The 12,516-nt window shown below is 39.9% G+C and overlaps 1 protein-coding gene across 2 annotated transcripts in view; it reads right to left on the reverse strand.

Moving 5' to 3' along the window:
* The window catches only part of CIT (citron rho-interacting serine/threonine kinase), a 91,375-nt gene extending 79,076 nt beyond the window's left edge, over positions 1-12,299 (reverse strand). For both annotated transcript variants that reach the window (XM_065417752.1, XM_065417751.1), the window contains exons 1-6: positions 12,204-12,299; positions 6,847-6,988; positions 5,366-5,541; positions 4,519-4,620; positions 3,680-3,822; positions 2,175-2,268 (exon numbers count right to left, since the gene is read on the reverse strand). In XM_065417752.1, the coding sequence (XP_065273824.1) occupies positions 2,175-2,268; positions 3,680-3,822; positions 4,519-4,620; positions 5,366-5,541; positions 6,847-6,988; positions 12,204-12,299 (753 nt within the window). The remainder of the gene's footprint in view (positions 1-2,174; positions 2,269-3,679; positions 3,823-4,518; positions 4,621-5,365; positions 5,542-6,846; positions 6,989-12,203) is intronic.
* Positions 12,300-12,516: the final 217 nt, after the last annotated feature.

Here is a 12,516-nt window from a genome sequence, read left to right on the forward strand (position 1 = left end):
TATTTCTACCCTTTGTTTCCTATCTTTTAACCAGTTACCAATCCATAAGATGACCTTCCCTGTTATCCCATGACAGCTTACCTTGCTTAAAAGAGAGGTAAGGGGTCTTGTCAAAGGCTTTCTGAAAATATAAGTACACTATATCCACTAGATCCCCCTTGTCCACATGCTTGTTGACTCCCTCAAAGAATTCTAGTAGATTGGTAAGGTATGATTTCCCTTTACAAAAAACATGTTGACTCTTCCCCAACAAATTATGTTCATCTATGTCTGATCATTTTGTTCTTTGCTATAGTTTCAATCAGTTTGCCCAGTACTGAAGTCAGGCTTACTGATCTGTAATGGGTGGGATCACCTCTGGAGCCCTTTTTAAAAATTGGCATCACATTAGCCATCCTCAAGTCATTTGGTACAGAAGCTGATTTAAATGAGAGGTTACAGACTACAGTTAGTAGTTCTGCAATTTCACATTTGAGTTCCTTCAGAATTCTTGAGTGAATACCATCTGGTTCTGGTGACCTATTATTGTTTAGTTTATCAATTTGTTCCAAAACCTCCTCTGATGACACCTCAATCTGGGACAGTTCCTCAGATTTGTCACCTAAAAAGAATGGCTCAGGTTTGGGAATCTCCCTCACATCCTCAGCCATGAAGACCGATGCAAAGAACTCATTTAGTTTCTCTGCAATGGCCTTATCATCCTTGAGTGCTCCTTTAGCATCTGGATCGTCCAGTGGCCCCACTGGTTGTTTAGGAGGCTTCCTGCTTCTGATATACTTAAAAAAAATTTTGCTATTACTTTTTGAGTCTTTGGCTAGCTGTTCTTCAAATTCTTTTTTGGCCTTCCTAATTATATTTTTACACTTCATTTGCCAGAGTTTATGCTCCTATTTTCCTCAATATGATTTAACTTCCACTTTTTAAAGGGTGCCCTTTTGCCTCTTACTGCTTCTTTTACTTTGTTGTTTAGCCACGGGGCACTTTTTTGGTTCTCTCTGTTTTTTTAATTTGGGGTATACATTTAAGTTGAGTCTCTATTATGGTGTCTTTAAAAAGTTTCCGTGCAGCTTGCAGGGATTTCACTTTTTGTGCTGTACCTTTTAATTTCTGTTTAACTAACTTCATTTTTGTTAATTCCCCATTTCTGAAATTAAATGCTACAGTGTTGGGCTGCTTCCCCGCCACAGGGATGTTAAATTTAATTATATTATGGTCACTATTACCAAGCAGTCCAGCTATATTCACCTCTTGGACCAGATCCTGTGCTCCACTTAGGACTAAAGAATTGCCTCTCCTCTTGTGGGTTCCCAGACTAGCTGCTCCAAGAAGCAGTCATTTAAGGTGTCAAGAAACTTTATCTCTGCATCCCATCCTGAGGTGACATGTACCCAGTGAATATGGGGATAGTTGAAATCCCCCATTATTACTGCGTTTTTTATTTTAATCTCCCTGAGCATTTCACAGTCACTATCACCATCCTGGCCAGATGGTCGGTAGTATATCCCTACTGCTATATTCTTATTATTAGAGCATGGAATTACTATCCATATAAATTCTATAGTACAGTTTGGTTCATTTAAGATTTGTACTTCATTTGACTTCATTTTTACTACATAAATAGTTCCAATGGATTTCATTGGACTACACAAGTGCTTAAGTTCTCCACATGTTTAAGTATGTTGATGAGTCAGGGCCTTCCTGAGAAAAAGCCCTTAGACCCTTTCATGTGATTTTTTACCTTGGATTTCTGAAAAGTATGCGTACAAGTAGTACTGTCCACTCAAATGTTTTAGTGGGAACTCTTGTGATACCAATGCAAAATACCTTTTAGAGAAAAATAAAGGAAAATCAATAGCTACAAAGATCTTTTAAAGTATGAATTCACATTGTAACACAGCCTTAGTGCCATGAGAAGGGAAGCACTGTAAAAGATTTGTCCTTTCCCTATCCACAACTGAAAACCTGTATAAGCTAATCTGTTTACAGATCTACCTACAGCAATGGAAGATACTTCAAAGACGAAAAGCGTTAAGTATTATCATTAATACTCCATATTAGACGGGAAAGACAAAAGAATAAAGTATCAACAGTCAGGAACGGACATGAAATTGGTTTTCATTTTTGACTGAAGTATCCAAAAAAGACATAGACAACGTTTATATACACTTTATTACCGTTTTGTTTGCTGTCATTTTGGCAGCTGACCCAAAGTCCACCAGTTTAATGTGTCCTAGTCGGTCAATGAGAACATTCTCTGGTTTGATATCTCTGTAAGTAAGCACAATACAATCAATAATCTCTCTATGCCAGTCAGTAGCTGTTCCTTGCTGTCACTTCTACATAACATCTCCTTACTACTCAATCTGTGTCTCCTCAATTGCATGCTGTTCTTCATAACCCTACATAGGGATTCTGTGGGGTCCAGACTTCCAGTTGTTGCTCCACTCACAACTTTGGTTTTAGGCAGTCAGCTACTGAGTTTTCCCCACTGGAGGGTGGAGGAACCAACAATTAATAACAAATGTATTTCTTCCACCAGAAAGAAAAGAGAAGAGAGGAGCTGGTGTTGCATTGCTATTTCATGACACATCAATGTGCTGACCTCGAATGACAATGCAACATCACATGCTTCTCAACCCAAATCCTTATAACCAACTTATTTTGTTGTTCTTTCAAACTCCATTCAAAGCCAAGTAGTCTTCTAGCTGTTAAAAGTCTGTGTCCTGCTGCCCTACATGCAGCAGCTGCTGTTGGTTGGAACATATGTGTTGTCTGTCCATACGACTGAACACTTGGGGTGAGTATCAGATTGTAATGACATCCATGTACCAGGGTGATGGGTTCCTTAGAAATTCTTGTAATGCATACATGCACCCAAGTACTCTAACATAGAATCATAGAATATCAGGGTTGGAAGGGACCTCAGGAGGTCATCTAGTCCAACCCCCTGCTCAAAGCAGGACCTAATCCCCAACTAAATCATCCCAGCCAGGGCTTTGTCAAGCCTGACCTTAAAAACCTCTAAGGAAGGAGATTCCACCACCTCCCTAGGTAACCCATTCCAGTGCTTGACCACCCTCCTGGTGAAAAAGTTTTTCCTAATATCCAACCTAAACCTCCCCACTGCAACTTGAGACCATTATTCCTTGTTCTGTCATCTGGTACCACTGAGAACAGTCTAGATCCATCCTCTTTGGAACCCCCTTTCAGGTAGTTGAAAGCACCTATCAAATCCCCCCTCATTCTTCTCTTCTGCAGACTAAACAATCCCAGTTCCCTCAGCCTCTCCTCATACTATATTGGCTTTGTTTTTCCAAAGCACTCATCTCACCTCAATAATCTTTAACAGTTCAAATAATTTATTTTATTATTTGGTGCCAAAAACATCCAAGCTCAAGTGTTGTAAAATGTCTTCATATTTCTATAGTACAAAACAACGTAACTGAGCTTCCAAACATATCTGTCGCCATCCTTTCATATTAGTTTCAGAGTTTACACCAAACTTAATGCCTTCAGCTACAACTGCAGCTGGAGTATAATTCGTTTTCTAATTTTTTTCCTAACATGTATGAAAGACAGACCTTGGAATAGATGTCATATGAGATTTGGAGTTCACCACTCCAATACTCATTCCAGAATGATAAAATCATAAGTGTATTTCAAAGAGATGCCCACCTACCGGTGAACATAGCCCATCTGGTGCACACTGTGAATCGCCAAAACCAGCTCTGCTAAATAAAACTGCACCATACTTTCATCTAGTTGGTCTTCATATCGGTTTAAGAGTGACAATAAGTCTCCTCCAGGTTGATACTCCATAACCTGAATGAAATTTTAGAGACATGGCTGTAGTTCAGACACACAAAAAAGACATCTCATTAAGCCCTTAAATACTACATAGGCCAGATAATCTTATAGTTAGGCTTGGAAGGATTGTATTTTATCAGTAAATGTAGATAAACGTCAATTTCACCATACATACACAAATTGATTGAAAACTATATCCATTGATGATAGAAATTTACAGATAGGCTAAGAAAGAAAAATGTTGCTTATTAGAGTTTAAGGCTAAAATTTTGACATACAATGTTGACAGTTTCTTGTTTTAACATTTATAAAGCTTTAACGTTTTGAATCTTAGTGTCTGTCATTAAATAATTATTGTCTGACACACCCCATTGTCTGACTCTGCATAATTTCCCACAACTGCGAAAATATAAATCAATAAAAATCTTAAAAAAAACAAAAAAAAAAGCTTAGGACCTATAATTTTGCACAACTCTGAAAAGTTACATTGATAAAAATAGAAAAAATGCTTAAAATAAATTTTGTAAAAAATCAATATTATCCATTGAAATTGTTAAAAAAAAAAATAATCAAAAATTCTGCCAAGCCTACTTATAGTGTAGAATTTACAGAAGGAAAGGTTCAACTTCCAGCCACCACAATGCTGTTTAATACAAACATAGAAAAGTTCAACCTTAAACACCACAGAAGAGAAAAAAAATCTACACTTACCAAGTAGAGATTTTTTTTGTCCTGAAATGCATAGTGTAACTGTGGGATCCAGGTACCGCTACTCCTAGATAATATACTCAGTTCTGCCTCAAAAAACGACACCTACAAAAAAAAATGGATTAGTTTTAATCCTAATAAAAAGTAGCAGAATGGATTAGAATTCCGTAGCTCCAGAGGAACATCCATCATTGCCATAAGCTTATAACGTGCCATTTATTCAAAAATTACTTACAAACCATCATCTGCCACTAACCTGCTGTGTGATCTGGGAAAGTCATTTCACCTCTCTGTACCTCTATTTCCCTTCCCACACTTCATTGCCTTGTTTGTTTAGATAGGAAACTCTCCAGGGTAACACCATCTCTCATTACACGTTTGCACAATATTTAATATAATGGATCCCCAATCTCATTTGGCACTTTTAGGCACTTCCATAATAAAAATAGTAAATAATACCACCACCGCCAATTGAGGAAAAAGAAAATCAGACAAGAACAAGAACCCATGCTAGCACAATTAGGACCGAGCATCCTACGACCAATTCTGCAATAAATACATAGTGAAACATTAAATTATAATGCTACCTTAAATGCAATTCATTCAATAAGATTTCCATCAATCTAGCTAATCCCAAATCACCCCAAACACCATGAGGTGGAATTTATTGTTGAAATATTAGTGTAATTCTTTATTATATCATTTTACTCCAAGTTAGAACCATCTTTCCCATCAGAGTTTTTAATCAAAGTTTAATAATAGAGGACAGAAAATGCTCACAGCCACTAGGTCACCTTTTGCAGGTCTACTGACATAATTAAAAGAATATACCATAAATGAATGCACATACATGTTCTCGTGCCAACAAGGACTCCTTGTTCATCACCTTCATAGCATAGACATCACCAGTCACCTTCTCTCTCACCACCTGTACTTCTGCAAAATGACCACTTCCCACCACACTTTTTACTTCAAAATCCTTCATGCTGGGCAGCAGTTCCCGTAACTCAGCTACAGTCTCTGAATCTGCACAAAATGGAAGTTATTTTACATTAGGCAAGTGACATTTTGTGATGATTACAGTTTTAGCAAAGGAAGAAATATTCCTTTAGTTCCAAGCCCTCAATAAATATTAAATCACTTTATAATTTGTTTGTTTACGTACATCAAGCATAATTAATTATTAAAAAATGCAAATGCAAAGTTATGACTGTGATTTTAGAGTCAGGAAATTCAAAGATAGTTTGCACAGCAACCATAACTCAGCCCCTTTCATAGCATCAGAGAAATCAGAAATAAAGGAGACCTATTAGACCATCTCAATCATTCTCTGCCAATACAAGATTAGTCTCTATACTGTGTCAGAGTACTTTGTCCAGTCTAGTTTTAGAAGTCAAATGGCAGGGTTTTCACCACTTCCTCACAACTTCCCTTGAGAGAGACTATTCTATAATCTAATAGAAATGACTAGCAATTTTTTCTTGATATTCAGCCTAAAATTTTCCTTTGCTCAGTTTATCCTATTATTCCTTGTTATACTTCCTTGGATCATGATAATCAATTCCTCTCTCTCCATTATTTTAGTCTTCAAACACTAGTAGTTTCACTCTATATGTAATAATTGGAAGTCACCAGATGTAACTATTATAGATAGTCTTATAAACTCTGTTTAACTAAACGTTGTGCAATTAGATCTTAGCAAAAATGCTAGTTGATTATAATGCAGTTCTCTTTAGAATCTCAGCATATCACTAGTAAAATGGGTTTACTCTGACTGAAAAAAAATTCTTAGGTGCCGACCTACTGCTTACAGGATATACCCACCAACCCGCTCACATACACAAAACACCATGCATAATACATGGTATCTAAAATATTACACCAGGCTAAAATAATTAAATATTTATCTTCCTTCTTAAATCAGTCCTGCCAAGCCTTTAATTATTCTCATATTCTCCAAATTCCTTCCAATTTGTTCATATCTGTCAAGGGTTTATAGCCAGAACAATTCTGTATGCAGTACTCTGAGGGGCTTAGAATAGAAGTGCCTCCTGAACCAGAACTATATCATAACTACAAAATCACATTAGAAAAGATGCCCTTTAAATCCTTCAGCTGACTGTGCAGGTGGACCTTTGCATATGTACAGAGCTCCAAAAAGTTCAGGGGAGTTCCACATAAATGCAGGAGTTTCTCATACAAAGTCAGTTACAGGAGCAAATCAAAGACAGCAATATTAATGCTTTATGCATTTAAGTTTGTTATTTAAATGCCCATACTTTTAACTACTATCCATCAAATTAGTTCTAGAATTAGTCTCAGAAAACTTACACTTTTTTACAAAGTTGCCTACATGTTTAATTTTCATTAAAGCAGGATTGCTGCATTCTTCAAAAAGAACGAATAGGGAATCAAGGATGCCTTCCCGGGAGAGAGGAGACATCTGCTGTTGAGTCACAAAGGGTGGCTTCCCCTGAAAAAAAAGCAACAGCAGATGGAGTCTCAGACAATAATGAAAAGCCTCAAATCAATAACATATGTATAGGAACAGATTATATATTATCCATAACCAAAAAAAAAAAAAAATCACTGCTTCAGAAATTAAACAAATAATATTTTAGAGGTTTGTTTTAAATACATCAGATAGTGATTAGTGATGTACACAACTATTACAAATGTTTTACTTTTTTCCTTGAAGAAAACTCAATAAAGGCAGATAAAAGGCCAAATCACATCATTCGTGTTCTTTTTCTAGGTCCTTAGAATGCTTCTGATTTAAGTTGTCCTATTTTTATACTAGCCCATGGATTTTGCCATGTGCTTCAGGAATATCTAGGCCAGCAGTTCTCAAACTGTGGGTCCGGACCCCAAAGTGGGTCGCGACCTCATTTTAATGGGGTCGCCAGTGCTGGCATTAAACCTACTGGGGCCCGGGGCCGAGCCCAAGCCCCACCATCCGGGGCTGAAGCCAAAGCCCAAGGGCTTCAGTCCTGGGTGGCGGGGCTCAGGTTACCGGCCCCCTGCCTTGGGCTTTGTCCTCCCCTCCCCGGGAGGTGGGGCTTGGATGGGCTCAGGCTTCAGTCCCCCTCCTGGGGTCGTGAAGTAATTTTTGTTGTCAGAAGTGGGTCACAGTGCAATGAAGTTTGAGAACCCCTGATCTAGGCAATTACCATAGCAACTCTTACTTGAAGTAAAAGGCTGTTTAAATCCTGGACACTAATTGAAAAAAAGATGCTTGAAGTGCAGCTAGTTAGTCAAATGATGCTTATGACTACCCTCATAGACTCAGACTTTAAGGTCAGAAGGGACCATTATGATCATCTAGTCTGACCTCCCGCATGATGCAGGCCACAAAAGCTGACCCACCCACTCCTGGAATAATTCTCTCCCTTGACTCAGCTGTTGAAGTCCCCAAATCATGATTTAAAGACTTCAAGTTGCAGAGAATCCTCCAGCAAGCGACCCCTGCCCCATGCTGCGGAGGAAGGCGAAAAACCTCCAGGGCCTCTGCCAATCTACCCTGGAGGAAAATTCCTTCCCGACCCCAAATATGGCGATCAGCAGAACCCCGAGCATGCGGGCAAGATTCTCCAGCCAGACCCTCATTGACCATTGATACTAATTACCAGCGATGGCACGTTATTGACCTATTGACTAAAATCACGTTATCCCATCAAACCATCCCCTCCATAAACTTATCAAGCTTAATCTTAAAGCCAGAGAGGTCTTTCGCCCCCACTGTTTCCCTCGGAAGGCTGTTCCAGAACTTCACCCCTCTGATGGTTAGAAACCGTCGTCTAATTTCAAGCCTAAACTTCCCGACGGCCAGTTTATATCCATTTGTTCTCGTGTCCACATTAGTACTGAGCTGAAATAATTCCTCTCCCTCCCTGGTATTTATCCCTCTGATATATTTAAAGAGAGCAATCATATCCCCCCCAGCCTTCTTTTGGTTAGGGTAAACAAACCGAGCTCCTCGAGTCTCCTTTCATACGACAGGTTTTCCATTCCTCGGATCATCCTAGTGGCCCTTCTCTGTACCCGTTCCAGTTTGAGTTCATCCTTTTTAAACATGGGAGACCAGAACTGCACACAGTACTCCAAATGAGGTCTCACCAGTGCCTTGTATAACGGAAGCAGCACCTCCTTATCCCTACTAGAAATACCTCGCCTAATGCATCCCAAGACCGCATTAGCTTTTTTCACGGCCACGTCACATTGCCGACTCATAGTCATCCTGCGATCAACCTGGACTCCGAGGTCCTTCTCCTCTTCCGTTACTTCCAACCGATGCGTCCCCAGCTTATAACTAAAATTCTTGTTAGTCATCCCTAAATGCATCACCTTACACTTCTCACTATTAAATTTCATCCTATTACTATTACTCCAGTTTACAAGGTCATCCAAAGCTCCCTGCAGGATATTCCGATCCTTCTCCGAAGTGGCATTACCTCCCAACTTTGTGTCATCCGCAAACTTTATCAGCCCACTTCTACATTTGGTTCCGAGGTCAGTAATAAATAGATTAAATAAAATCGGACCCAAAACCGAACCTTGAGGAACTCCACTGGTAACCTCCCTCCAACCTGACAGTTCACCTTTCAGTATGACCCGCTGCAGTCTCCCCTTTAACCAGTTCTTTATCCCCATCTTTTCCAATTTAACCAATAATTCCTCATGCGGTACCGTATCAAACGCTTTACTGAAATCGAGGTATATTAGATCCACCGCATTTCCTTTATCTAAAAAATCTGTTACTTTCTCAAAGAAGGAGATCAGGTTGGTTTGGCATGATCTCCCTTTCGTAAAACCATGTTGTAATTTGTCCCAATTGCCATTGACCTCAAGGTCCTTAACTACTTTCTCCTTCAAAATTTTTTCCAAGACCTTGCATATTACAGATGTTAAACTAACAGGCCTGTAGTTACCCGGGTCACTTTTTTTCCCCTTCTTGAAAATAGGAACCAAATTAGCTATTCTCCAGTCCAACGGTACCACCCCCGAGTTTACAGATTCATTAAAAATTATCGCTAACGGGCTTGCAATTTCTCCCACCAGTTCCTTTAATATTCTCTGATGAAGATCATCCGGTCCGCCCGATTTAGTCCCGTTAAGCTGTTCGAGTTTGGCTTCTACCTCGGATACGGTAATGTCAACCCCCCCTCCTTTATTCCCCTCTGTCACGCTGCCTCTATTCCTAAGCCCTTCATTAGCCTCATTAAAGACCGATGCAAAATATTCGTTTAGATATTGTGCCATGCCTAGATTATCCTTAATCTCCACTCCATCTACAGTCTTCAGCGGTCCCACTTCTTCTTTCTTTGTTTTCTTCCTATTTATATGGCTATAAAACCTCTTACTATTGGTTTTAATTCCCCTCGCAAGGTCCAACTCTACACGGCTTTTGGCCTTTCTCACTCCATCTCTACATGCTCTGACCTCAATAAGGTAGGTTTCTTTGCTGATCCCTCCCCTCTTCCACTCTTTGTACGCTTTCTGTTTTTTCTTAATCACCCCTCTGAGACGCTCGCTCATCCAGCTCGGTCTAAATCTCCTGCCTACGAACCGTTTTCCCTTTCTCGGGATACAGGCCTCCGACAGCTCCTGCAACTTCAACTTGAAATAATCCCAGGCGCCTTCCAATCCACTTCCCTAACTAGTCGCCTTAATTTATTAAAGTTAGCCCTTTTGAAATCGTAAACCCTAGTCTCTGATTTAATTCTGTTAATCCTTCCATTTAGTTTAAACCGAATTAGCTCATGATCACTCGAGCCAAGGTTGTCCCCTACAACCATTTCCTCAACGAGGTGCTCACTATTCACCAAAACCAAATCTAAAATGGCATCCCCCCTCATCGGTTCAGCAACTACTTGATGAAGGAATTCATCAGATGTCAAACCAATCTGATAGCTTTCTTTGATAGGATAACAAGCCTTGTGGATAAGGGTGAAGCTGTGGATGTGGTATACCTGGACTTTAGTAAGGCATTTGATATGGTCTCGCATGATATTCTTATCGATAAACTAGGCAAATACAATTTAGATGGGGCTACTATAAGGTGGGTGCATAACTGGCTGGATAACCGTACTCAGAGAGTTGTTATTAATGGTTCCCAATCCTGCTGGAAAGGCATAACGAGTGGGTCTGTTTTGGGACCGGCTCTGTTCAATATCTTCATCAACGACTTAGATATTGGCATAGAAAGTACGCTTATTAAGTTTGCGGATGATACCAAACTGGGAGGGATTGCAACTGCTTTGGAGGACAGGGTCATAATTCAAAATGATCTGGACAAATTGGAGAAATGGTCTGAGTTAAACAGGATGAAGTTTAACAAAGACAAATGCAAAGTGCTCCACTTAGGAAGAAAAAATCAGTTTCACACATACAGAATGGGAAGAGACGGTCTAGGAAGGAGTACAGCAGAAAGGGATCTAGGGGTTATAGTGGACCACAAGCTAAATATGAGTCAACAGTGTGATGCTGTTGCAAAAAAAGCAAACATGATTCTGGGATGTATTAACAGGTGTGTTGTGAGCAAGACACGAGAAGTCATTCTTCCGCTCTACTCTGCTCTGGTTAGGCCTCAGCTGGAGTATTGTGTCCAGTTCTGGGCACCGCATTTCAAAAAAGATGTGGAGAAATTGGAAAGGGTCCAGAGAAGAGCAACAAGAATGATTAAAGGTCTTGAGAACATGACCTATGAAGGAAGGCTGAAAGAATTGGGTTTGTTTAGTTTGGAAAAGAGAAGACTGAGAGGGGACATGATAGCAGTTTTCAGGTATTTAAAAGGGTGTCATAAGGAGGAGGGAGAAAACTTGTTCACCTTAGCCTCTAAGGATAGAACAAGAAGCAATGGGTTTAAACTGCAGCAAGGGAGGTCTAGGTTGGACATTAGGAAAAAGTTCCGAACTGTCAGGGTGGTTAAACACTGGAATAGATTGCCTAGGGAGGTTGTGGAATCTCCATCTCTGGAGATATTTAAGAGTAGGTTAGATAAATGTCTATCAGGGATGGTCTAGACAGTATTTGGTCCTGCCATGCGGGCAGGGGACTGGACTCGATGACCTCTCGAGGTCCCTTCCAGTCCTAGAATCTATGAATCAGCTAACACGTCTAGGAAAATCTGAGCCCTATTATTGTTACTAGCATTTGTTCCCCAATATATATCCGGGAAGTTAAAGTCTCCCATGATTACACAGTTCCTATTAGTATTTACTTCCCTAAAAACATTAAATAGTTCTCTGTCCATATCCAGGGTAGATCCCGGCGGTCTATAGCACACCCCAAGCACTATCCCAGGGGAGGCTCTAGTAGTTTTTTTTACCCAATGTGAGTATTGCCCATCTTCAAGTGCAAGTGAGAAGCCTGCAAAGACTACAAGTCCCAGCATGCAATGTTCCATCTTCATCTCAGAAGAGTCCACTAGCATCAGATGCTCCATCTTAATCTGAAATGTATAGCATGTGAGCAACAGCTCCATATTAAAAGATGGTCAGCAGCAATCATCTATACTTTATGCAAATTAGGTGCAGACTTTGAGCTTCTAGCAAGAAGCCTCTCTATCATCCTCCAAAAAATCAGTTGGGCAAAGGTTGGTAGCCCACACAACACAAGACATTTTTATACAGTGAACATAGATGCAAACAAGATGCAGTTCATCAGGTCTGATGCCCGCTTCCCTATACCTGAAAGAGCAGGTTCAGCCGAGAAGCACGGCTAGCTATGGGCTCCATGGAAGCTGGCTCCGTCGGACTCCGCACAGCATATTTAAACTTCAACATCTTCACAGTTTACCCCAGAAATATACATCCTAAAAAGAAAGTTGGAAGGGCTGTCAAGTGGAGATATTTTGAATAGGGGGAAATTTTAAAAGAAATCTCGGATAATTTAAGCCAAAAAAATTTTTTGGAGAAACAAATATTAAAAACTAATTAGGGAAAAAGACTCCATGAAGTCCACTAGGGACCTCATTATTGCTAATATATTGCATGTGGAAGG

The sequence above is a fragment of the Emys orbicularis genome, chromosome 16, assembly GCF_028017835.1.
Source record: "Emys orbicularis isolate rEmyOrb1 chromosome 16, rEmyOrb1.hap1, whole genome shotgun sequence".
NCBI classification, from domain to species: domain Eukaryota; kingdom Metazoa; phylum Chordata; order Testudines; family Emydidae; genus Emys; species Emys orbicularis.